The 25,067-nt window shown below is 41.2% G+C and overlaps 2 protein-coding genes across 2 annotated transcripts in view; one reads left to right on the top strand and one right to left on the bottom strand.

Annotated features, from left to right (window-relative positions):
• The window catches only part of LOC114554578 (potassium voltage-gated channel subfamily D member 3), a 143,952-nt gene that overhangs the window by 20,193 nt on the left and 98,692 nt on the right, over positions 1-25,067 (top strand). The gene's annotated exons all lie outside the window — the stretch shown is intronic.
• LOC114554579 (CTTNBP2 N-terminal-like protein) lies at positions 4,538-24,774 on the bottom strand. Its single transcript, XM_028576503.1, has 7 exons — positions 24,649-24,774; positions 21,602-21,706; positions 8,413-8,646; positions 7,557-7,664; positions 7,148-7,336; positions 6,866-7,036; positions 4,538-6,724 (listed from the first exon to the last, which is right to left on the bottom strand). Exons 1-7 carry the CDS (start codon positions 24,685-24,687, stop codon positions 5,765-5,767), a joined length of 1,806 nt encoding a protein of 601 aa, XP_028432304.1. The 5' UTR covers positions 24,688-24,774; the 3' UTR covers positions 4,538-5,764.

Consider the following 25,067-nt stretch of genomic DNA (forward strand, 5'->3'; position numbering starts at 1 on the left):
AAGACACAAGAGGCGAGTGTCTTGGAGAAGGGCAATCCAGCTCCAAGATGTCTGGACTGAGGCCCAACAGCCCAGAAGCTGGAAAAGTCTACTTCAAAGCTGAGAATCACATTGGACTGGAATATAAGCAAATGTTTCTGCACAAAGCAAATATTTATTATTATATTACAAAAAATACATATGTAATTTAAATTTCCTCCAGTTGTCATTGAGGATGAGAAAGGGCGGAGAAAATACTTTGGCCTTGTAATTAATTTGTGTCCCAAACCAGACTTCGGTCACTTGTCACTGGTTTATTCTTTATTTGGATCAACATTAGCTTCCAAAGTGTTCGCTAGTCTTCCTGGGTCCACACAGAAAGCGACAGTAATTAAAACAAATGATAATAAAATCACACTATATCAATAAACAAAACAAGAGGTTTGAAGAGACAACTCCATATAGACGTAGCCTTTTACTTTTGCATAGTGGTTGACTTTTGACATGGCTTACATCTGGCCTGGTTTCTACAAGTTTGGTATGGGGCCCGATATAGTCCTTTTTCCGAAATGATTAATAAGTTCTAAAAAGTTGCCTTCATGCCGTACAGGAAGACTCATGGTGGGAGAGTAAATATCTTCCTCCCTGCTGCAAGCACTTGAACCTCTCCTGTAATGCCTGTTTGTAGTTCAGCTCATATCAACAGTCCCGATCCAGAAACAGGTTTGTCTCATCGAGCCAATGTGGAAACATATGACCCACCTCAAGGACACTTCTGGCTTGTATCCCTGCAACTTTGTGCTGTGTGTCCAGCAGGTAGAGAAAGACAAGACAAGACGCTATGTGCATGCAGTATGTGAGAGTGTGAGGTCATTTTAATCAGTGCAAATCCAGGGGTGTTAGTTAGAGACCTATGTAAAGGTCAGTAACAATGTGGCTGCCTAAAAATACCACCGCACAGAATGCAATAGTGTGTTTGTGAATGCAAAATGTCATCTGTGGGATTTTCCAAATTACACATTTTCTTATAATGAAATAGTTTCCCCATTGTTTCCCTCCTAAACAACAAATAAATGCACATATATATATGCGTACTTTACAATATATAGATTCAAGTTTTGTAGGCTTCAAACCTGTGTCCTTTCTGACATTCTCCCGTCTTATTCTATATCACACACATAGACATGGACCAGCTGTTTGTCCTTCAGTTATGTCATATCTGGATTTGGATCCTCATTACATGTGACCCTGTCTTTCTTTACCCCAGGACAAGCTATGGATTTTACAGTGACAACTCTATAACAAATTGCTTTACAGGGAGCAGGTGATGGTGGCGATAACACTTGTCATCCGGCCCTCCCTGTCCTTCTGTCTCGCTTCGAGCCAGCTCCAGCTGTGGTCTTTAAGAGGCTCAGTGTGGGGGCCGGGGCTCCTATTCTAGGCCCATCTCATGGCCTGGGCTAATTTTGGACGGAGAAGAGCGGACGAAAGGGAGAAAAGAAAAAGAAAGCAAGAGGATAAGAGTCGAGATTGGACCACTACATACCACAGCACATGCAGCTGAGCGCTCAGATGACCGTGATTATGACATTATTGTGGGACCAGTGCAGTGACCGCAGCCATCACTGGTACAGACAAGAAAACGGAGGACATTTTGGTGGTCTGAAACGAGAAGATCGTAAATTTGTGGTTCTCATGACAAGTTGCGTGCTCCCTCTCCTTGACCTCAGTTTTGTCATCTCATTCACACTACATTTCACTGAAGCCATGACACCATGTCTCTTATTGTATGTCTGCTTATGTGCACCACAGTCATAAAGTACAGCACTTACCAGATCCGCCCAGGAGGGCAATGTGGCGGCGGCAGCAATCCTTTTTAAGTTCCAAGTTCATTTATTTATATATTTATAATATATTGTGCTTTATCACAAGCACGTCTCACACGACTGTACAGAGAAAAGATCCAACAAATCTACATCAGAACAAATTGTAACGACAGAAAATATCATAAAAGTCCTCTCCAGGAAAAAAAACAAGATTCGCCAACTTTCTGAGGTTGGACACTTAAAAAGAAATCTGCTGCTCTGAATTTTATTCTTAGGGGGAAAAAAAGTTAAATTGCACCATTCTTGTCATGTGGAATCCTAGAAGATGAGAGCCAAGCTCCATTTTGGGGCCATGAAATTTAAATAAAAGTTTTTAAAAAGGATTCAAATTCTGTCCACGTCATGCACCCCTAAGCTTGTATCCGAGTTTGAATACTAAGTCAGTGTTTAAATATTAATGCGTACAAATACATTTCAGGTCAGCGATGTAGATATGTAAGACATCCATGTTTTGAATGAGAGGCATAAGTACTACTCAAACAAACCCAAAAAAAGAACATGTATACGATACAAGCTATCATAGACTATGAGGCTTTCTCACAACAATTTCATGTGGTTTTAAAATACAGACTATTATGTCTTCTGCTCAGTGTTGTGGTTTGTCTCCCAGCAGTGGACAACATTAGAGTAGAGTACCGTAGAGTGAGCAGCCATGCTGGCAGGGACAGCAGCGAGGACGTGGCCCTCACAGCTCATCAACCTGAGCCTGTGTTTATGGAGGCTGAGAAAGATGGGGCTTTGCTGGAGGACCAGGCGTGCCTGTGCTGGATTTGGGATGCGGCCCTGCTGTCCTACACTGGAATGTTAAATAGGTGAGCTGAGCAGAGAAGAGGTGACCCGTCCCGTTAGCCAGTCAACCCTTTCCCCAACAACCTGCAGGGGGATTTAGTGTGACGGAAAGCCCAGTCAGCGTGTGCTCTGCATATATTGTGTGTGTGTAGTGTGTGTATATATGTGTGTGTGTGTGTGTGTGTGTGTGTATATATATATGTGTGTGTATATATATACTGTGACATTATAGAACACAGAAGATATTTGTCAAGTAAACGTGTCTTTCTGTGTGCTTACACAATTGCAAACTCAGTACCGCTCAGTTTCTCTCATAAGTTGCATCACTTAAACAACATACCACCACTAGAGCACTGTTTAGAGTTGAAGCAACACAGGGTGCAAAATAACATTCAGTCCACTTAACGATTTCATAACTTATCGAATGGCAACCAAACGGGAGTAAAAGTTGAGATTCTTCTTTTCAGCATCCATATCTAGTCAAAGACCACATACACACAAATACAGAAATATGAAACATTACATACAAAAAATACACCATGCATGCGAGTGTCGCTGAATCTTTTCTTCCAGAGTAGAATAAAGCCAACAATATAGTACTAAGTAAGCTTTTGTTCATATATGCAGTCTGTACTTTTCATAGCATCTCCAATGAACTTTTTTTTCTTCCAATTTTAAATACTGTTACTATTTTTAAAAAGACGTAACGTTGTTATATTTACAATTACTTACTTATTGCTGCATTTTCACTGCTATCTTTTAGTGTGCTAACAGAAAAGTGACTAAATATTAAGAATTACTAAAAAGATATCCAGTTTATTGGAGTATAACGGTAGAAGATGTCAAATATCTGAGGAATAATTCATGGATCTGCATTTCCCAGCCTGCTGTAAGCTACTTATAAAATACTGACCTCTAGAGGGCATTCTTTGGCTGTACAGTACTAAACACTAGATATCCGTACTACACAATACTACTTGAGTTGAATTTTGTGATATCATAAGAAAATCTGTGTCATCGATATGTAAATCCTCATCTGAAGCTGATCTATTGGAAGAACATTCCTATTCAAATGCATGCATTAATTTGTAAGAGATTCATTTAGAAGAATATAGCAAAAATGCCAAACCAATTCCCTGGTTCCAGATTCTTAAATTGTTGATGCTTTTATTATGACAACTAAAATCTACAGTTGGTAACTTATTTAAAAAAAATCATATTTGCTCAAACTGTCCCCATATCCTGACAGTACTACATGAATCACGAGCCTCCTCCTGACGTATGCTGCTGATGCTTCTATAAGGAAAACAACCAATCAGGGCCAAGGACTCTCTTAATGCTGTGTCAATCACTGCTCATGAACTCCTATCAAACTGTTAAACTAGGCAGTGCTGATCAAATATGAAGATCTGTTTCTGTGTCCATTTCTCGTCTTAAATTCAGAAACGTATCTTAGTGTACTGTTGTGCTCTTGTGGGTTGTTTATCTTCGGGCACTAGGGGGAGGCAGAGGAACATGATTTTTTCCCAGATAATCTGTCTCATGGGAGACTGTCAGGATGTAGTGACAGTTTCAGCAAATATGACAACAGTTATTAAAAAAAGTTACCTACCAAACCTTTAATATCTTTGGATTTGGACACTTGGTCTAATAAAAGAAGCTAAATAAATAAATCGCCTAGGGCTGTGAGACATAACAGGCATTTTTGACAATTTTCTGATATTTTATAGACCAAACGATAAATCAGTTAGTTTAGACAATAATCAGCAGATTAGTCTAGAAAATAATTAAAATCATAGCCCTACACTAAATCTTTCCAAGTTGCAGGCTGTAAGCAGATTTAAGAGTATATAGGAGTATAAAAAAAGTTATGAATACATGACAATCTTTGGGATTAATTTATTTTATCCGTCACTTCCCAGCATTTAAAGTACTGTAAAGGATCTGATTAAAAAGTAGGGATAACCAACACAACAGTTGTTATGAAATTAATCAAAGCCATGGTTGACTAAAAAATACTTGAGTGTTTTATAATTATTTCTTATAAATGACAAAGACATGACATTCATCAGAATCACTAATCCTTAGAAGAGTACAATGGCACCTGCATACATTCTGAGCCTTAAGATTATCATAACAATGCAACATTAAAGTAATACATGAACAAAGCTCAGTACAACACTGATTAGATTACCTGTTGTGTAAAACTATTGTACATTAATAACTAAGGAACATTTATAAAATGAACTATACATTTTTATAAAAACGACCGCTACGTACATACACACAAGACATGAAATGAGACAAACATTGGTCCAAGGACAACTTGTTACATTTGGTCTGAAGATTACAGTATTTGTTGTAATAACGAGCAACATACTAGGGAAACATAATACCTCTTCAGGTGATAAACTGATTTGTATTCTTTGGAAATATGATATCATAAAAAAAGACTAAATATACCATAACAGTAGGGTGTGCCCAACATACAGTATCGGCACATTTGAAATAGGCTGGGCGATATGATGAGATTATCTTTTAACGCATATTGGTTGGCCGCAATAACTATATCTGTTATCCTCATTCCAAATATCAATGTTGATAAATGCGTCACTGAATAAAATAACCGGTTGATTGATTTGATTTATTGATCTCTGCATGCCCTTTTGTAAAATAGCGCTTACTGCCTATACATTGTCCACTTACGGGTATTGCAACATACTGTACTGTATGCGTCTCCAGTCAATAGATATTTATACTGTTTTTGGGACAATAATTTCTTATATCGTTGTTAAAGTTATATCGTCAATAGGGGGGATTTCAATATCGCACAAATCCTAATTTGAAACTCAAACTATCAGTTGTAACTCTTCACTAGTACCAGCTCTTTAACCACTATCTAAAATAGTGCCTCAGCGCATACCAAAACAAATTTAATAAATACAATTATAACAGTGTTTGAAGGGACCTCTGTTCAAATAAGCACATAATATAAATCCTGTCGTGTACAAAACAATATCTCAACAATCATGATTATGAGATGTGGATTCAACCATCGTGTCACAAGCAGAGCAGCAGCTAACTCATTCATTGACCAATCAAATGATCCGTTAATTCGAAGAAACCACCATGTCCAGTTCTTTGACTCCCTCCTGGCTGGAGGTGAGGCCACAGCTGGCTGAGAGGGGGCTGTCAGAGAAGTGACTGGCAGACCTGGGCACTGCTGCCGGGGAGGGAGGGGCCTGGGCCAGACCGGGCTTCTTAGGGGGGATGGGTGGAGGGTTACCCCTGTCTGCCCTGGGGATAGTGGGTGATCGGATCCCCTGCAGAAGTGCTCCTGCGGCCCTCCCGATGACCGGAGACAAAGGCGCTGCCAGGCTGCGGTAGTCTGTACCGAAGGGTGAATTGTTCGGTGTGGCGCTCTGCTGTACGGTGGTGAAGCGAGACAGGACTTGAGTGACTGTGCTGCGGGCCATCTGCTTGACTGGGCTGGCTTCTAGGGACGAGCTGCTGGTCACAGGGGAGACATCCTTTGGTGAGAGGGGGAGAGCAGGCTGTGTGGCCTGGGAAGGAGGCTCTGGGTCAATGGTACCCTGGAACCGGTGACGAGCAGCGTGGAAGCGCTGGTTGATCCCGGCCTGGTAGGGAGAATGGTAGCTACCAGGGCTCGGGCTGCCTGGTGGGCGTTTGGCAAGGACAGGCGAAGCGCATGGGGAGGAAGGAGGAAGAGTGGAGGGGGTGGCACTGCAGGGGGAGAATGATGTCTGGCTCTGATGAATTGGAGAATTCTCATTCCCATTCTGTACAATGATGTTATCTGGGAGGGCGTTGTTTGGGCCGTGGTGCTCATTGGTCTCCATAGGACAGTGGTGACCGTTGACTTTTGACTGCACAGGTTGCGGGTTTAGGTCTTCCTCAACATCCTCCGCCGTAATAGTGTCTACTGCTGTCTTTGCTGGAGGAACTTCCGTGGCCCACTCCTTTCCTACTGCCTCAACAGGAGCTGTAACTGCCTCCCTAACATCTCTCATCATATTCACCTCTACCAGCGTCCTCTTCAGCTCCTCTACCTGATCAGAAAATGGAGAAAGAGATTAATTCCAAGCAAGCTCGTTTTCTCCCACTGAGCCCGAGACCTTGGAGGTAGTTACAGTATGCAAACTGTGCTATGTAATGCCACCCGCCTGATGAATGTGTTTAAGTGTTCACACCTGTTGTTGTAGCTGATAGCAGTGAGCTTCCTCCTTCTTCAGACGTGAGCGGAGCTGCTCTCGCTCCGTGTCAAACTCGGCCAGCTGCTCCTCCACCCTGGCCTCCATTCTCAGAGCTCGCCTCCTCTCATCCTCCAGCTCGTTTCTCAGTGCCTGACAAGCCTCCTTCTCCTGCGTGAGGGAAAGGTCCGTGTTCACCAAGTGTGCAAAATATAACCAGGCCCAACATTCATCACAACGAAAGAATCTAAATTGCCCAGCTTGGATTAAAAATGTTAATACCTTGTCAAGTTTACGGCTCAGCTCCGTCAGCCGGTGACCCTCCTCTAGAGCCCTGGCACTTGCCCACTTGCACTCTTTGGCCAAAGCGCAGGAGAGCTGTTTGTGCTGAGCCCGTTCTTCTTCTAGCTGGTGAGTAATCAGACGCTGTTCTTTTTCCAACCGCCGGACCTGGCTCCGCTCAAACTCCAGCTACATAGACAGAGACGAGACACATATGAAACGAATGTGTCAGACATAGTAAACACTGTTTTGCTTGAGACGGTGTGGATGGTTACGGTGTACTTCAAAACTTTTGACCCCAGTTCTTTTAAAGCTCCACCAATCACTCATTGACTCCCATTTTATTAATACTGTACATTTTGGACATATATTTACAGTGCAGTCCACGTCACTATTAATTAGTGGGCACCTGTTGTTGTAAGCGCTCCCTCTCTTTCTCCAGGATGTAAGTGACATCATCTCCCTCGGCGGTGTCCTCAGCGTGCCTCCTCTGTTCCTCCTCCAGATCTGCAATGACCTGAAGCAAACACAGCGGCGAGACAGAGAGTCAGGAGAGAAAGGATCTCGCATGGGTTTGGGCTGCCTGATATTACGGCCAATAGCAGTTATTTTGGAGCAATGTGATTACTACATTGTAAGTAAAATTGCTGATGGCAGTTAAGCTAAACAGCTACGCAGTCGAGCTCATCTAAATGAGTACCGTGTTCGGCCCGCCTGCAGAGAAAAGTATAGTCTTCACTCTGTGGTTTTACAAAGCCTAAAGATGACGGAGTGCTCTGTGTTTGTACAGTTCCATGCAATGGGAATCATTGTTTGCAACAGTAATTTAAATGTATACCAAAAACAATAGAAGGCCGTCAGTAAGCACAGCAAAGTTTTAAAATCTGCCTCCAGTTACTGATGAGTTTTATGTCAATCTAATTTGACATGAACATGAAATTTTGAAACCGAAATTTTGTGATCACACTGATTAAGCATATAAGGTTTTAATGAAGAGGGATGATTTAATCACATTAGTTTTGTGTAGCAAGCTTTTGTTGCCAACCGTTTTTATATCGTATACTTTCAGAAAATAAATCCTTATTGCACTTTGCTGGTTGCATTCTCCATTCGTGTTTTTCAGTATTTCCCACCACTGAGGCCAGCTTTTTAATTTTATATGTTGCCAATTGTTTTTTTTTAGTTTTTTTTTTTTTTTTAATCTGCATAAGTCCACCAGCTCATTTCTGCCTCCCCTGAATTAAGAACCACACATCCACACCCACCCTTCTGTGCCTGCTTTCCGCTGCAGCCAGCTGGGCCAACATCTTCTCCTGCATCCTTCTGCAGTGGCTCACCACCAGTTTGAGAACCACCAGAGGGTTGGAGGTGGGGGAGGAACAGCCCGGGTCCTTGTTCTGGTCCCCGACAACCTCACTGTCCCTCTGCAAGGCCAGGAAGGGGTCGCTGAGGTTGTACCTGCCATAGCGCTCCTGGATAAACAGCTCTTTACGCTGGGCCTGAAGAGAAGACAAGAGTGAGATGGAGCACTGAGAGGAACAGTGATTGGTTATCTAATTACAGTAGATTTGCTGTCTAAAGGTTATGTGGTAGTAATTGTTACTCAGTGGAATTTCTTAGCTTATGTGTGCTCTTGCATGAATATCCTTGTTTACAGAAGGATTGTAACTTGGTCCTAGTATGTGAATCTTCTCTTGGATCACTTTTCTGGCTCCTCAGACTGTCTCAGCTGGTACTAGCTGCTGACTCCTGTGTATATACCCTTTTTCGAATAGACATTTTTAGCCATGTTAGCGGTGTGGCTTTAGGGATGACCATGTCGGTCGCTCAGTTGGTCCAAATCTTTGGTCCAAACTGAAATAAAGATATCAACAATTATTAGATGTTATGCCAAAAAAAAAATTGGTACAGACGTTTGCGTTCCCCAAAGGATTCATCCTAATAACGTAAGTCCCCTGACTTTTCACCACCAGCAGGTCAAAGTTTTCACTCATCCAGAAATTATCTCAAATATTCAATGGTTTCCCTGACTTTCGGAACACACATGCATGACCCATTCAGGATGAATTATAATACCTTTTAACTTTTCAGCTAGTGCCATTGTCAGGGCACATCTTTAATTTGTACTGTATTAATACTTTATTATTATTATTATTTTATGAACAAATACCTGTAAAACTAATGACAGTCCTGTCAACCTCAATTGTACTTTGTGTTTAGTGCCAATCAAGGTACTATACAATGGATTGGTTTATTTTAGCAGTCATTATTATTAAGTAAAAAAAAAAACCTGACATCCACACCACTGAACTCTGAAGTTATTATGATATAATTGGATAGTTCTAATCCCTGAAAATTATGATTAACGTTAACACATGCTGCTGTCATTTCTCTCACATTTGAACAGGAAATCAAATACTGCACACACTATGATCAGCATCTCTTGATACTAGAGTGGTGAACGATCTGTAGATAAAGGAAGGGGAAGAGAGGGAGAGGAAATGCATAAAAATGCAAGAGAGTGCTAGCAGGAGGAAGAAGCAACAGATGGTGTGTGTCTGTCTATCTTTAGCATGACAGCTGCTCTGGACTGGACATTGGCCAAGGCAGACCTGTTCTCTGTTTAACACATGACAAAGGAGGGATAATAGCAGCGAGACATTTCAGGTTCAGCAGATGCCTTTGGGCCTGCCGTGAAAAGGGGCTGAAGTGAGAGAGAAGGAGAGAGGATGAGGGCTAACAGCGGAACTGGCAATGTGTCTTTGTGAGGTTCCAACAAAAGAGGATCAAAAGATTAGAGAGAACAGTATCGTCTCTAGCAGGGTGAGGAGAGAGCTCCTGATGACTGATACCAAGATTACTTGAGAGGTTTTAAGTAAAGCCAAGAGTGTGGATGGGCCTGCAGAGCAATATTCAGCTGAGTCACTGTTCTTACAGAGCATTTAACTGTTGACTCTGTGTTGTTACAGCTGAGCACACAAGTAAACTACTGTACAATCCCTCCCAAATACACTGTTGTACATAATTAATCTCTATTGTCTACATAACTGCACAGAATACTGTACTCAACCTGCACTTTGGTATTTAATGCTTCTTTTGCACTTCTGGTTGAATGCATTTCATTGGCTCTGTACCTGTACTCTGCTAAATGACTTTATTGGCATAGAACTATGACTACTTTAACTACAGATGCATCAATCTAACTTTTCTTATCTAGTTCACTCATCCAACCAATACCTCAGTTCACAGTATAAGTCAATGCCAAGTACGGATTCGATGCCAGTATTTTGTTTTTCCCTAATTTAAAAATCGGTATACCGTAATGTGTGGACCTTATTGAAAACATTTGTATGTAAGATAACATGAGGGGTTGCTGTGTCATTAAAAACTGAGTCGGCAACCCCCAGTGACCATGGAACTTATACAGGAAACACTGAATTTTTGTACAGCCACTGACAACTGAAACTGGATGTAATGTGGATCAGTCCCCATGGCTGATACCTGGTCTGCTTGCTTAATAAGGTGTGCATCCCTAATATTATCAAGAGAAATCATTTACAAATAATTTCCCAGGACTGCATATAATTGATTCAAAAGCCAAACATTTGCTGCGGTAATGGAGACATTCTCACATGACTGACATTTAACGTTCTAAAACAGATTAATGTTAAGCAACTGGAGTTAAGCCATGAAAGATACAGGGAGTGATGACTGATGGCTGCAGACAATGTTGTCTGCAGCCATCAGTCATCTTCAACAATATTGGCTCATCTGGCACAAAGAGGGGAGGGCTAGGCTGCTGTTACTTGATCCAGTCCGCTGAGGACCGTGAAGGCGGATCAAACAGCATGAAGGGGTGAAACAGGAAAACACAGGATGCCCAGGAGAATTTAAATATGGGCACTATCTACAGCCCAGTGACCCTACAGCACATCTACAAGTGTTGTGTGTGGTGTAAAATACGTTATGAGTGTGGCATATAGCCTTTTTCCTCACTAGGTTTATACAATACAGGTTTCACATCGAATTGACTTGAAGAAAATACTATGACCTGTGTCTGCCAAAGCTCTTTTTTGAATGCATACATGTGATTTATAAAAACGCTTAAGCTTAAAAATGGAATACATTGAGCAAGATTTTAGATTTTATACTGTAGATATCTAGTTTTGAAGAGAAATCTTCAAAGAGAATTCTGTCTGCAGATTAAGCAGACAGCTCATCCCTGTTCCCGTCAATGAATGCTTTTATGTGTCATTTTACGGTTGAAGATTAAATATGCTTGGATCAGGTTTCCATTCTTGACACCTACTGAACATTGCTGAAGGATATATACTCAAGTCTGACTTTCATTGCTGCAGCATGCAATACTAAGAGAAAAAACTTAATTTGTAGGCAATTGCTCATACAATAGGGAAACATTTTTAATCTTTAACAGATTTAATGTAGATTTGTGTGAGAGTTCATTGTTTTCCTTTGTTATTTTAAATGTATTCAGTCCGTGCACATTTTCACAACTGGATAATTGGCCTTTAAATGCTCATTTTTATTCTAATTCACAGGACCCCTATTACACAAAAGTTCATCATAAACACAGACTCTGTGTCTCTCAGCTCTTCTCTTCCCTGTCCTTCAATGCACAGACAGACTTCCACAACACAAAGGGAGGCTGTTTTCCTCTGCATCAATCCTCCACTGCTGCAGAGAGGGTGGAGGAAGTGAAAAGAGGGATTACAGGAAACACATTTCCAACATTACTTAGCCTAATACCCAACACCCAAATCTACCAGAGTTTAGTCATTGCATACCATACATTAACAATGCCCACAAACATTCAGTGCATGGCTGCTGTGCATCACAGTCTACCTCCATTATTTATACTTTTGTCTGTTGGCTACAGTTCTTGGCAACTTGTGTGCTTTTGCTTGGAAAGACGTTGTGCCATAGCTGCTGCTGGTTCCAATCCAGTTTCTTTTGCTGACACATGCCTGGACTCTTCCAGTTGCACAATGTTGGCAACAAGATCTGTATAATACTGAGGGAAGTTGATTAGATTTCTATATATTTCAGAGCTGCTTAGGCAGATTGCTAAATACCTTGAAATGCTCATGCCCGATGTACTAAATGAAAAGGAAATAGATGTCTGAAGAATACTATCCATCATAAGCACATGATTGTGGATGCTACAGTAACTGACGATGATTCAATCAGCTGATGCATCTCAAAACTATAAACAAGGCTATTTCAGTACTGCCACATTATCAAAGACCACACACTGTAAACTTTTTTTTAAAGTACGTCCATTTGGAAGCTCTAGTCAACCACACCATGTGAACTCGACAGTTAATTAAAAGGCTCATTTCCATATTTGAGTCTTCTTTGAACTTTAAAGTAAAGAATCATATTCCTTTCCCAAAGCAAAGGGACTACTGGATCACTGCAGAGCTTTGTGTGCCAAATACGAGCACTGCCAGAGACTAACTTCCTTTTGAAAGCCACAGTGTGAGCAGCTGCAGAAGTGAGTCACAAAGGGAAAAATGCAGCGGATAGTTAGAATGCCATTGATAGTTCTGCATAATTAAATATAGAGTACCATAGAAAAGCTGCATCATTAACCTCACATCCTGTACTTTACATCCTCTAGAGCAAAAATGAGCAAAGGCATGAAAACCAAAGAATTGAGCAGTGGTGTTATTACCATGGGGATTTGTGGTTGAGCTAAATGTTTCTCACATGACACTCGGTGTAGCGATAACACTGCAGTTAAGACCGATATGAGCAACACGACTGGACCTACTTCTCTACTTACTGTAGAGTAGGTCCATGTGCAATCTTATTGTTGGAACATGACTCAGTCTACAGCCCCCTAGCAGCTCTGTGAATCCGTACTTAGACACGGCAGTACTTTCAGCAATATGCTAAACATCAGCACGATAACATGCCGTTTAATTTAGGGATCGACCGATACTGGTTTTTGAAGGCTATTACCGATTATTAGTAGATATTGAAACCGTTAACCAATATTTGGAACTGATATGCATTTACAATAAAAATTTAAAAATGTAAGTTATAAACTCCAACACAAAACTTTGTTTAAATGCTTTAAGAAATTACTTAATGAATTAGAAACTTTCAACATGATACCCAGTAAAAGATAGTCAGATAGTATTGTGGGCGGGGCATTAAGTCAGACTCAGTGGTGAGTGAAACCGAAGCAGAGGGACAGACACAGAGCTGTAGCGGAGCCAAAGAAGCGCACTTTTTACAATTATTAACTTAGTGTTATCAGGCAAATAATCTGCAAACTGCCAAAAAAAAGGGCAGATAATTGGCCAGGGCCGATAGTCTGTCTATCCCTAGTCTAATGCACACCAGGCTGATGGGAATGTATTTGTTTTGCAGGTATTTTGGTTTTAAACCATTGGACAAATTAAATATGACCTGATGATGGCGCTAGATGAAAAGTAAAGGGATCACCAAAAGATATTACAGTTCATCCTAAAGGGAACATATATTTTTCATTTAAATTGTATGGCAATCCATCCATTCACTCACTCAAAACCACAAATGTCAACCTCATGGTGGCGCTAGAGGTAAAGTCAGGGGATCACCAAAGTCAATAGGATTCTGGACTCTGGGGACAATGACTGTTTGTACAAACTGTTGGGCTAATCCATCCAGTGGCTGCTGAGATACTTCACTGGATAAGTGAAACCTTTGTGTCGCTGGTGGTGCTACTGTAGATGAAAAGTCACATGATCAAGCAGAATTAATCCTCTGGGAACCATGAATGTCTGCATAAAGGTTCATGGCAATCCATCCAATAGCTGTTGAGATAACTCAGTCTGGACCAACAGATAAACGCTGTCATCGATAGAGCCATGCTGCTAGGTGGCTAAAACAAAAGAAATATGGGGTGATGTTTCACTGATGATAATCTGCTTTCATGTGAGGGGACCCGAGATTCCACATCGCCAATTCCTGAACAGTAGAACAGCAGAACGGTATGAAGTTGTGTTTTACCGTTGGAAAAACATGTATGCTTTGCTGTAGAGAAGAGATCATTTTTCACTTACTGCCTGCAATTAATTTGCTACAGGTCAGTGATTATACCCCTAATCAAAGCTCCGTAACAGTTAACACTGAAGCATTGATCCAATCCCAGACCTGAATGGGTTAACAGTTTGTGCCAGTGGAGCTATGAAAGAAGCACAGCCATATTCCCCTCAAGCTCCAGTTAAGGCCAATGTTTATTTGTTCACTCCTACTCTCGCTCACATTGAGTCATCAGACACCCAGCGTGCTGCAACTCTTCTTGCCTTAGATGGCCAGATCCCAGGAGAGATGTAGGAATGTGGTCTAGACACAACACATGAACATTCAGCATCAGGTTCTCTTAGATTGCTGCTCTCTAGTTCGCTGGCTGCCTCTCCAATTTGTTCTTTCATTGGTGCATTTTACACCAGGAAAATGAATTGCAATATTAATGGTGAAAATAAAGTCTGCAGTGTTGTATAAATGTCTCAGAAAGGTAGGGGCATCTATTGCAAAAATGCTCCATCATTAAGTTGCATATTCCTTGCTGTTTTTGTTATTGTTATTTTGGTTATTTAAAAGTGTCACAGTGACATATGGTTACTGAAGTAAGTTTGCAGCTGTTTTAAAACTTCCTTAAGGCCTTCCAAACAGTATGAAGGCTTGAGTATGTGGACCTGCAGGACACAGCTCAGCAAAACACATAGTGTGGGAAAATAGCCTGCCAATCCTTTACTGTAATTAAAATGCAGCATTAATCCTGCCAAAGTAAGACATCCTGAGGTTGGAACTAGCTGCTCTGTGTCTAACTGCAGGGTTTCCCGCAGCACTTTGCAGTTAAAGGAGAATTCCGCACAAATTCAGTCGATTTCAACACGTAGCTCTGTTGTTTGTAAATTTAGAGTGCGGTCAGTAGCAAGAAAAACAAAAACAATTGGTGCTGACTACACAGTGTTATCCTCCTGCTACAGTTTGCACCCAGGAGGCTGAAACAGGGCAAATTTTAAATGTGCTTTTAGCCTCCTAACATGTTCGAAATGTCATTAAAAGTGCCTACCCATGTGAAGTGATTCCTTCCGAGTGAACACAGTGAATCTGACTGCAGTAGATGTGAAAGAAATGCATGAAAGTCGTGCTAATTCATACCTCTGTTTAGTTCCGGTGTTGAGACGGCAGTAAGACGAGTGCTTCGGGACCGTCTACAAACTACAACACCGAAAAGAGATACATATAAAATATTTTCAAAAATAGGCATATGCTTATTTTTTTTAAAGTAAGTGCTGTAGTACAACTAGCAGGAAAAAAAATTATAATTGAGGTAAGTTTGGAGACACTGCCTTATTTAATCATTAAATTAATAATTATTTTTGTTTTTGTATCCCTTTTCGGTGTTGTACTTTGTAGACGGTGCCTAAGCACTTGTCTTACTGCCGTCTCAACACCGGAGCTAAACAGAGGTATGAATTAGTACAACTTTCATGCATTTCTTTCACATCTACTGCAGTCAGATTCACTGTTTTCACTCGGGAGGAATCTCTTCACATGGGTAGGCACTTTTAATGACATTTCGAACATGTTAAGAGGCTAAAAGCACATTTAAAATTTGCCCTGTTTCAGTCTCCTGGGTGCAAACTGTAGCAAGAGGATAACACGGTGTAGGCAACACCGATTGTTTTTATTTTTCTCGCATTGACATCCATCCATCCATCCATCTTCGTCCGCTTATCCGTTATCGGGTCGCGGGGGGAGCAGCTTCAGCAGGGGACCCCAAACTTCCCTTTCCCGAGCAACATTAACCAGCTCCGACTGGGGGATCCCGAGGCGTTCCCAGGCCAGGTTAGAGATATAATCCAGGGCTTGACATTAACTTTTTGAGGCACTTGTCCAAAGGACAAGTGCATTTACGTTTCACTTGTCCATGCATAAAAGTCACTTGTCCGGGTTAAGATTCATCATTTTATAAAAAAAAATTTTTTGCTAATGCAGAATTTGAACAAACCATTGAAAGCATCCAAACACTATCAACATTAATACAATTCTGTTGAAACAGTAGAAACAAACTTGCCCCAACAATAGATTTCCCCTTCAACAAGAAAAAAGGATATCCAGACTCCATAATACAAAGTAATATGTTGCACGCCGGTGTGCAGAAGTTAATATATTGAGATTCTAATTCAATATTTTAAAGTTTGTCATTACTTTCAGATTCCTAGTCAATATTCTAAGTTACTTAGTAAATATATCGTATATAATAAGTCGATACTTTGAGATATTGAGTTAATATATTGAGATTGTAAGTCAATATTTTAAATGTTCTTATTGGTTTGAGATTCTTTGTCAATATTCTGAGTTACTAAGTCAATATATTGAGATACTAAGTCAATATTTTGAGTTAAATCAATATAGTGAGATATTAAGTCAATATATTTAGATACTAAGTCAATATTTTGAGATAAATCAATATATTGAGATACTGAACAATATAGTGAGATATTAAGTCAATATTGAGATACTAAGTCAATATTTTGAGATAAATTAATATATTGAGATACTAAGCCAATATATTGAGATTCTAAGTCAATATTTTACATTTTCTCATTACTTTGAGATTCTTAGTTTATATTCTGAGATACTAAATCAATATTTTGACCAGAGGTAGTGGTGACTTGAACTTCTACTATATCTAAAATAATTTTGTAGACATAACAATGGAATTTGCCACTAAATGTTGGTGTTAACTTTTTTATACAATTTCACAAATTTCTACCCAGCAGAGGCTGATTTACCGAAAGGATCCTTTTAAAAAAAAAGGTGTAGCTACTTTACAGTTGATTATTACCTGATATTTAATCTGCATTTTTTTTTATTATTTTTTTGTTCAAAAAGGAGCAAAAAAAAAACGACATTATAGAACGGCTTGTTTATTGCTAAGGAAAAATTAAATGATTTATTAAAAATGTAACAACAATAACTTATAAAAAAAACTTATCTCACCAGTAAGTTCCTGTTAAACGACAAAAACAACCACTGGATAGGAAAAAGGGTATTTTACAACAACTTTGAATGCAACACGACGCTGGCGGGGCGAATTTCAAGTGAACGCGACATCTGTGTTTTTCCGACAACAGCAGCGGCACAATGTCATATGTTCCTCTCCAGTGAAATACAGACACACTTTTACACAGTTTAGCTTTCAGCATTTTAACGGTTTACTCCAGCTGCTAGCTAACGATAGGCTAACGTTACTTGCTGTTGAGTGTAGTGTTAACTAGCGTAACATGCAGCGATGTTTAGGTTGCCTCTAACGTCCGTTTTCGGAGCATCCGAGAGAAGCGCAGGCATTTCAGTGGCACCGCGTTGCAATTCGGTCCGGTAGATAACGGTCGTTAAGGCACCGGTGCCGTATTAGCACCGGGTCTCTCCTTTTCTGTCAACGATGTGACGAGGAGGTAACGTTAAGGCGGAGTTAGTTAGCAAGCTAACGTTAGCTAACTAACACCGGCAGGTTCACCGTGCTTTCATGCTGCATTGCTTACAGAGAACGAGCTGAACAGTGGGCTGGGTCTAACGTTAGCGGTCCGCTGACCGGGATTGCGGGGGAAAGAAATTATCGTTTCAAATCGGTAACATAGACGTAATGAGTGGCACATGACGTGAACTAAAATGGCATTTTAGTTTGTTTGAGTTTTAACTTGTCCAGTGGGACAAGTAAATTTCTCTTCCACTTGCCCTACAAAAAATCCACTTGTCCCGGACAAGCGGACAAGCCTTAATGTCGAGCCCTGTAATCCCTCCACCTAGTCCTGGGTCTTCCCCGAGGCCTCCTCCCAGCTGGACGTGCCTGGAACACCTCCCTAAGGAGGCGCCCAGGGGGCATCCTTACCAGATGTCCGAACCACCTCAACTGGCTCCTTTCTGGCGACGCGATAAATTGAATGAGCAGCGGCTCTACCAATCTCCCGAGCCCCTCACGGATGACCCCAGGTACTTCTCACCCTATCTCTAAGGGAGACGCCAGCCACCCTCCTGAGGAAACCCATTTAGAGGTGCGCTTGTACCCTGGATCTCATTCTTTCGGTCATGACCCAGCCTTCATGACCATAGGTGAGGGTAGGAACGAAAACTGACTGGTAGATCGAGAGCTTTGCCTTCTGGCTCAGCTCTCTTTTTTGTCACAACGGTGGCCCTGAGAAATTGAATGTAATACCGCACCCGCTTTCCAGCCAGCCGATTCTCCGACCAATCTCCCGCCCCATTGTCCCTCACTCGGGCCCCTCCAGAACAAAACCCCAAGGTACTTCACTCCTTCACTTGGGGTAAGGACTCATTCCCCACACCTGGAGTAGGCACTTCATCGGTTTCCTGCTGAGAACCATGGCCTCAGATTTAGAGGTGCTGATCCTCATCCCAACCGCTTCACACTCAGCTGCGAACCCCGGATCCAGTGAGTGCTGAAGGTCGCAGGTCCACTCGGGTTCAATGCCCCCAGCCTCCACAGGGATGCGATGATGCCATCAGGACCACATCATCTGCAAAGAGCAGCGATGAGATCCCCAGCCCACCTTCACCCGAGTGTGTGCAACCCTCAGATCCCCACCCACGACCCTATGTATGCCTTGACATATCCTGTCCATAAATGTTACAAACAGGATTGGTGACAAAGCGCAGCCCTGGCTGAGGCCAACCCTCACCTGAAACGAGTCCGACTTAATGCCGAGAACCCGGACACAGCTCTCACTTTGGTCGTACACAGATTGGATGGCCCTCCATCCACCATTTTACTCTGTCCTGTTTTCTCCTTTTAATTTCAAACCACACAGTTGACAACCTGCAGGTGGGGGTGGTGGAGACAGGCTCGGACATAAACCCCACGGGCTGTTGTGGACTTGTCAGTCTCGCAAGTGGTTTCAGGAAAGTGGATACATGTGTCAGACAATGTACAGAACATTAACCGGTACAAGCATACAGCTGTCCGCAAACACAGAGTGCAGAAAATGTGTCCGAGCCTCCCGGACAGGTGAACTGAGACTTTGTTTTTCCGCTTGTCGGTCAATGGTTAATGATCTCTTAACATTTCATCTTTTGGAAGGCTGGCTGCCAAAAATCACCACTTACTAGCTAATTAAGTAGCCTGAGGTAAACAGAAGCAACGTGGTGGCTGGCATCTGGTGAGTGCGCCAGTGTTTGCGTGTGTGCGTGTGTCGGCCCGCCCCCGCGAAGCTCCAACATGCAGACAGCAGAGGAACAGAAGCTGCACCTTCGCTAAAATGAAGACTGAAAAACAGAACTATTTTGGTACAAACATTTATTCGCCATGTCGCAGATAGCCATATAGATATAATTTATTAATTATATATTATTATTTAAATTTAATATTCAGTGTTTAATAAATAATTGTTGTACATAGTCTGTAGTTCCCCCCCTCCCTGAACTGTGGGTGTGTACATTGTGCCCATTTCTAATTGAGTATATGTTTAAGTTTATTGGAATGTGTCTACTTAGGGCTGGGCGATATGGAGAAACTCAAATATCACAATATCTTTTGCCAAATACTTCGATATCGATATTGTGACAGTATTATTGGGTTGATTATTGGTGCTTTTACAAAAATGACAGTTTTGATAAATAATCATCAGTAATGTGGATAAAATGACTAAGTGGGTAAGGAAAATATAACAGTCTGGTATGTTCAGAAAATTGCATTACTTCACTGTAATACAGCGTTTAAAACCAGGAAAAAACAGGACTTAGACTTATGCTATATAAGGATATTACCATATCCAAAATCTAAGATGATATCTAGTCTCATTTCACAATATCAATATAATATCGATATATAACCCAGCCCTACGTCTACTCATTTAAACTTAGGAAAAGGATGACTTCTGAGACAATGCCTCAAAATACTCCATTCTCCAGGGCTCAGACAAGAGTTTGCTGCAAGCAAATTGGATAGATCCAGAGGAATGTTAGCTTTACAGACACATGGCTGTGTCGTCTTTATGCAGAGAATGTTTTTTTCACAGGAATAGAGTGCCTAACAGGGTTACTTTGATTTCTTCATCATGCGTTTCTCTGTTGTCCACCATTTTTGTGTATCACATACAGCACTCGCGATCTGTTCCACGCTAGCCTCCACTGGGAAGCTAACGTTAGTTTAGCTAACAGCTAATTCGGCTAACCGCTAGCTGACAGCTTGATTCAGTCTAAAATAACGTTAACTCAAACTAAACACTTTGAAAAGCAGGCTACAGCTAAATTAAGACTTTACAGTAGTAACAATAAAGACAAGTATTGATTGATTGATTTTATTTTAAATGAGCACAAGTAAAGTAGAACTGACGTAACAGCTGTTATATTTCAACGGTTATTTCCAGGTTTTATTTTGACAGTCTTTTAAAGTTATTACATGCTGTCTCAGCTAGTGGTTAGCCGAATTAGCGGTTAGCTAAACTAACGTTAGCTTCCCGGTGGAGGCTGGCTAACGGCAGACCGCTACAACTACGACCGGAAGCGTGGAACAGATCGTGCAGTGTCATATCCATTGACATATATATATATATATATATATATATATATATATATATATATATATATAAAATGGACCAATAGACCCCGTTGCTCTGGACGGAGACCAGTGAAGGCTATTAGAAGCACTTTTCCGGTGATCTCTTGCTTTACTGCGCAGCCTCCAACTGACAGAGACAACGTAAATGTGACGTGAGCAACGTGTCTAAAAGTTGTAAGTCTTCTGGTAGCTGTGCCAAGAGAAATCTTAATCATTCCCATCTTACAGAGATGGAGAGTGTAGGTATATGTAAGGAGATAACATAAGCACAGGCTAATTATTGCTAACTAACATGCTAGTTAACATTAGTAATTAAACCTAAACCGTTAATGTAAGTCGAAACTGCCTGCAAACTTCTCCTGTACTATACGGTAATTCCTCTACTGTGCGACAGTAAGTCACTTGGTTATGACACCACATCGTTAGCCTATTTTTACAAAAACGTCTGCTACCGAGCCATAACGTGAGGTACAAGGTAATGGAGCCTTTTATACATTGTCGTGTTTCTTTAGAAATAAACAATGGACAAATAGAGTCTTTAAACGCTTCAGATGTAAAGTTATTCGCAGTAAAGTGATGTTTAAAAAAAATGGCGGTCAGTGGAATGCTAACAGGAGGTGATACCTTTGTAGCAACAAAATGGCGCCATCGGAGGTTCGAGTTCTGAAGCAAAGCTTACCCCCTTGGTCGTATCCTCGGTAAAACAGGATTATCATCTGTGCATGCATGAACATCTTGCGCATGACGGATTGTGCAGGCAGCACAGATCGTGTGCCGACCATTTAAAAAGACATATTTTGTGCGGACAATCACTTAAATGTTATAGTGATGTTAGCAGCTCCATTGATAGGTACCTTTAGGGTATCAATGACCAGGTCCCGGGCCTCCAGCTCTCCTTCCAGAATACTGAAAAGCATCAGCAACTCTGGCTTGGTCAAATTCTCCATATTCAGCTTGGACTGTGAGGGCAAAAGATGAAAGAAAAGAACTTGGTTGACTAATTAAATTCAGATTTTTGTTTCTTTTTTTATTGATGCAAATGAAGATCTTCTTAACCTGTACTCATTCTATTATATTATTATTAAACTCCAAAGGAGAAAACACTGAGAAACTATATAATAAACTAGGAAAGCAAAATAATTCCATCTTGAAACAAAGCCCTGGGTTTTCTTATTTCCCCAAATCAGACATCCAGACAGGCATCTGATCTATCTGATCTAGCCCACTGATTTATGAGCTTTATGGGGATATGTGGTTATTATCTTGGGAGGAGGTAATTTTGCAGCACAGAACCAGTGTACAAAATAGTAGTAGTAACACTTTTCTCCTGTATGAAAAGAAACAAAGAAAACCATACTTTGGGTGCAGTGCACTACTTAAAAAACCCATTTAACCAGTCAGGGTGTGCGTTACAGCTCAAGAAGAATGTGAGGATATTACATTTTAAACAACGGGAGCAAAATTTTCCTCCAAAGTTGCTCATTTCATTTTCCTAGTTTTGGATATTTCGGCACAATGCGGTGGCACCAACATGGCAACAATACAAGCTGACATGTGTATCAGGCACAGATGGATCACATATCAAACAAAACACAGCTTCCAGTGTCCAAACTCTTCCATCATCTTTCTTAAATAGTGTGCAAATAAGTTAACTTTTAAGTTCAGCGTGAAAAATAATATCACTTTGTTTTGTTTTTCCCACTGCATGTTAAGTCATAATGGATCCAATGACAGTAGGAAGGTATTTTGTGTTGGAAATGTGATGTGGTCTCTTTGTAGTGTCTCTGCACTCTAATCTCACAGCTGTGTGGTTCTGCTGACAAGCCCTGCGGTATCCATACCTCAAACATCCAACTGCACTCTGGCCAAGAAAATGTATGCAGGCCCCTCTTTGAAATATGATCAAAGCTGTTGATGGTATTACACTAAGCAGCATCCTTTACAGATCATCATGTGGGACGTGTAGGACAGATGTACGCTGCACTGGCAGACTCTAGCTTGAATCCCAAAAATATTCCTTCTGAAATGCAACTGAAGCATCTGAAAAATCTCGCTCACTGCTGTTTCCTAGACAGCACCGTGATCTAGCATTTATTCAACAGGCCCGGGCTCTGTTCTGAGCACGTTGTGGTCACCACAACTTTCCACATCATGAAGTCACCCAGAGGGGGTGGGCTGATCTCTTGCTGGTTGCATAGTGAGAGACAGGAGCCACCGGCCTATATCAGAGATGGTAGCTACAATGTTTCCTAGGCATCTTCAATAACATCAGAGATAGAGAAACCTGAATAGCAATGAGCATATTTCTACCACTTAAATACTGTTACACTTATGTAGAGCAGTATGCAGAAGTGAGAAGAGGAATGAGCCACGACCATGGTGAACTGCACCTACAGCCTAATCCCTACAGCGGCATCCTCTCACAAAGAGTGTTTAGTTCTGCTCTCACCAGCACTCATGGTCTGTGGCTTAACCACAGGGGTAAAATGCTAATTAAACTACAGCATACGCACCTCCCTTGGTTTTGCTTTTACAGGCTTGCTCGCTAATTTCACAGGCAGCTGTAATCACTAAGCGAAGAGTGTGTGCTGTGTTATGAGAAATGTCTGGCCCAGCGGGAGCCTACATGTGTCATCACGTTTGTTTAGATCCTCATCATTTTTTTTTATATTATTTCACCTAATCCCCCCTGAATTAGAGTTGGTAATCATAGGGGTACACAAACACTAAGCGATAGCATGGGAAATACAAATATTCCCACATGGTAGCTCCACTTCCGATGACGAAAGCCCTGTGTCCATAATCCTTTTTATCCGTGTTTGTTTTAAGCCTGGTCAGTGTCATGTGCCTCGTCTGCAACACTGTAAACTCATTAAAAACACATAGCAGCTCCTACTGCAATAACATGGCTCCATTACAAAGAGGCCCTCGGTTTGTGAGTAGCTGCTTAAGACTCCTAGAAGTGGAAAATAAACCACCTTCACATCAAATCATATCAAAGTCTATTACAATTCCCTTTTCTTAGTCTGAGGGCAGTTTCTAAGTCAACTGCTCAAGTTAAATCAAAAGTTATACTAACAATGTGGAAAATATTTCAGATTACAATCCAACAGAAGATTCTTATGTAGCCTACACATAAGGTGTAACACATTGCCTTGTCTCTGAACCTACAGTATTGAGAGACTTTTTAGTCACATCTTTCAGCTGGTTGAACTGGTAAGGGAGGGGGGGAATACAATGTGTGCATGAATACATGTCACAGACTGTGAAACATCTTTGGCGAACCAAATGAGGACCAACTGAGGGGGAAGTATAGCCTACAGCCTGAGAAGTCTGCTTAATTTCCGTGTTCTGGTAATCAGGCTGTCTGACCAGATGCATGTCAGGATACTAAATTGGATTTGGTAGCCAACCTAATTTTTGTGTGGGCCACTTACTTACTTACTCAATCAGCTTGCTGCCTAATAGCCTACTGCTTTTATTGCAGTCTGGTCTCTAAAACGTATTAAAACACGAATCAATTAAACTAGAGTGTTGACACTGCTGAGTAAATAACAACTGGAGCCACTGTAAATGAATTCAATCAGCACTCTCATGAAGATCAAACAGTCACCATCAGCAGTCTGACAGTCACTGTCGCCTCTCTTCTTCGTTGAAAAAATGTTTTAAGGATACATCTTTAATGCATTTGTACGCGAACAAAACGCATCTTCGGGACTTTTAATCTTGAGAGAATACAGTCCAAATGGTTCCCGCGGCCTCTAGCCTCGACTGCTTTTGCTAAATCTTTTTTTTCTTTTCTTTTGAACCAAAAGTGGCTAAAACACGGTCAGACACTGCATATTGCCGTCTCCAGCTTCACACCGCCGACACAAAAACTGTTTTCTGCGGGTCTTCTTACCTTCATAAGGCCCTCTGAGGTCTTTGAAAACTCCAGCATGAACTTTTCTCCTGTCAGGAGATTTGTTTCACTTGATTTGCGTCCTCTCTGATCCCGATGCAGCGAAACAGTTAGCGGCCAGGCAGTGTTTAACTGACGGCCGAGCCAGCCAATAGACAAGGCAGAGCACTAGGCGCTGACCAATGAAAGACGAGCTTCTGGGAAAAGGGGGCCACAATAGTGACGTCCCACCTCTTGGATTTTGGTTGGACTTCTTTGTTTAGTATTTCTTGGGTGCCTGCCTCTTTTTCGTATCGCACGTAAAGACTTTTAGCACGCTTTAAACTATCAGCAGGTATTTTACTGGACAAAATTATAAGTGGTCCTTAATAGTGACTTTATAGTGATCAGTGATGATAGTGATTCACTTACATACTCTC

This window comes from Perca flavescens, chromosome 4 (genome assembly GCF_004354835.1).
Source record: "Perca flavescens isolate YP-PL-M2 chromosome 4, PFLA_1.0, whole genome shotgun sequence".
Classification (NCBI taxonomy): domain Eukaryota; kingdom Metazoa; phylum Chordata; class Actinopteri; order Perciformes; family Percidae; genus Perca; species Perca flavescens.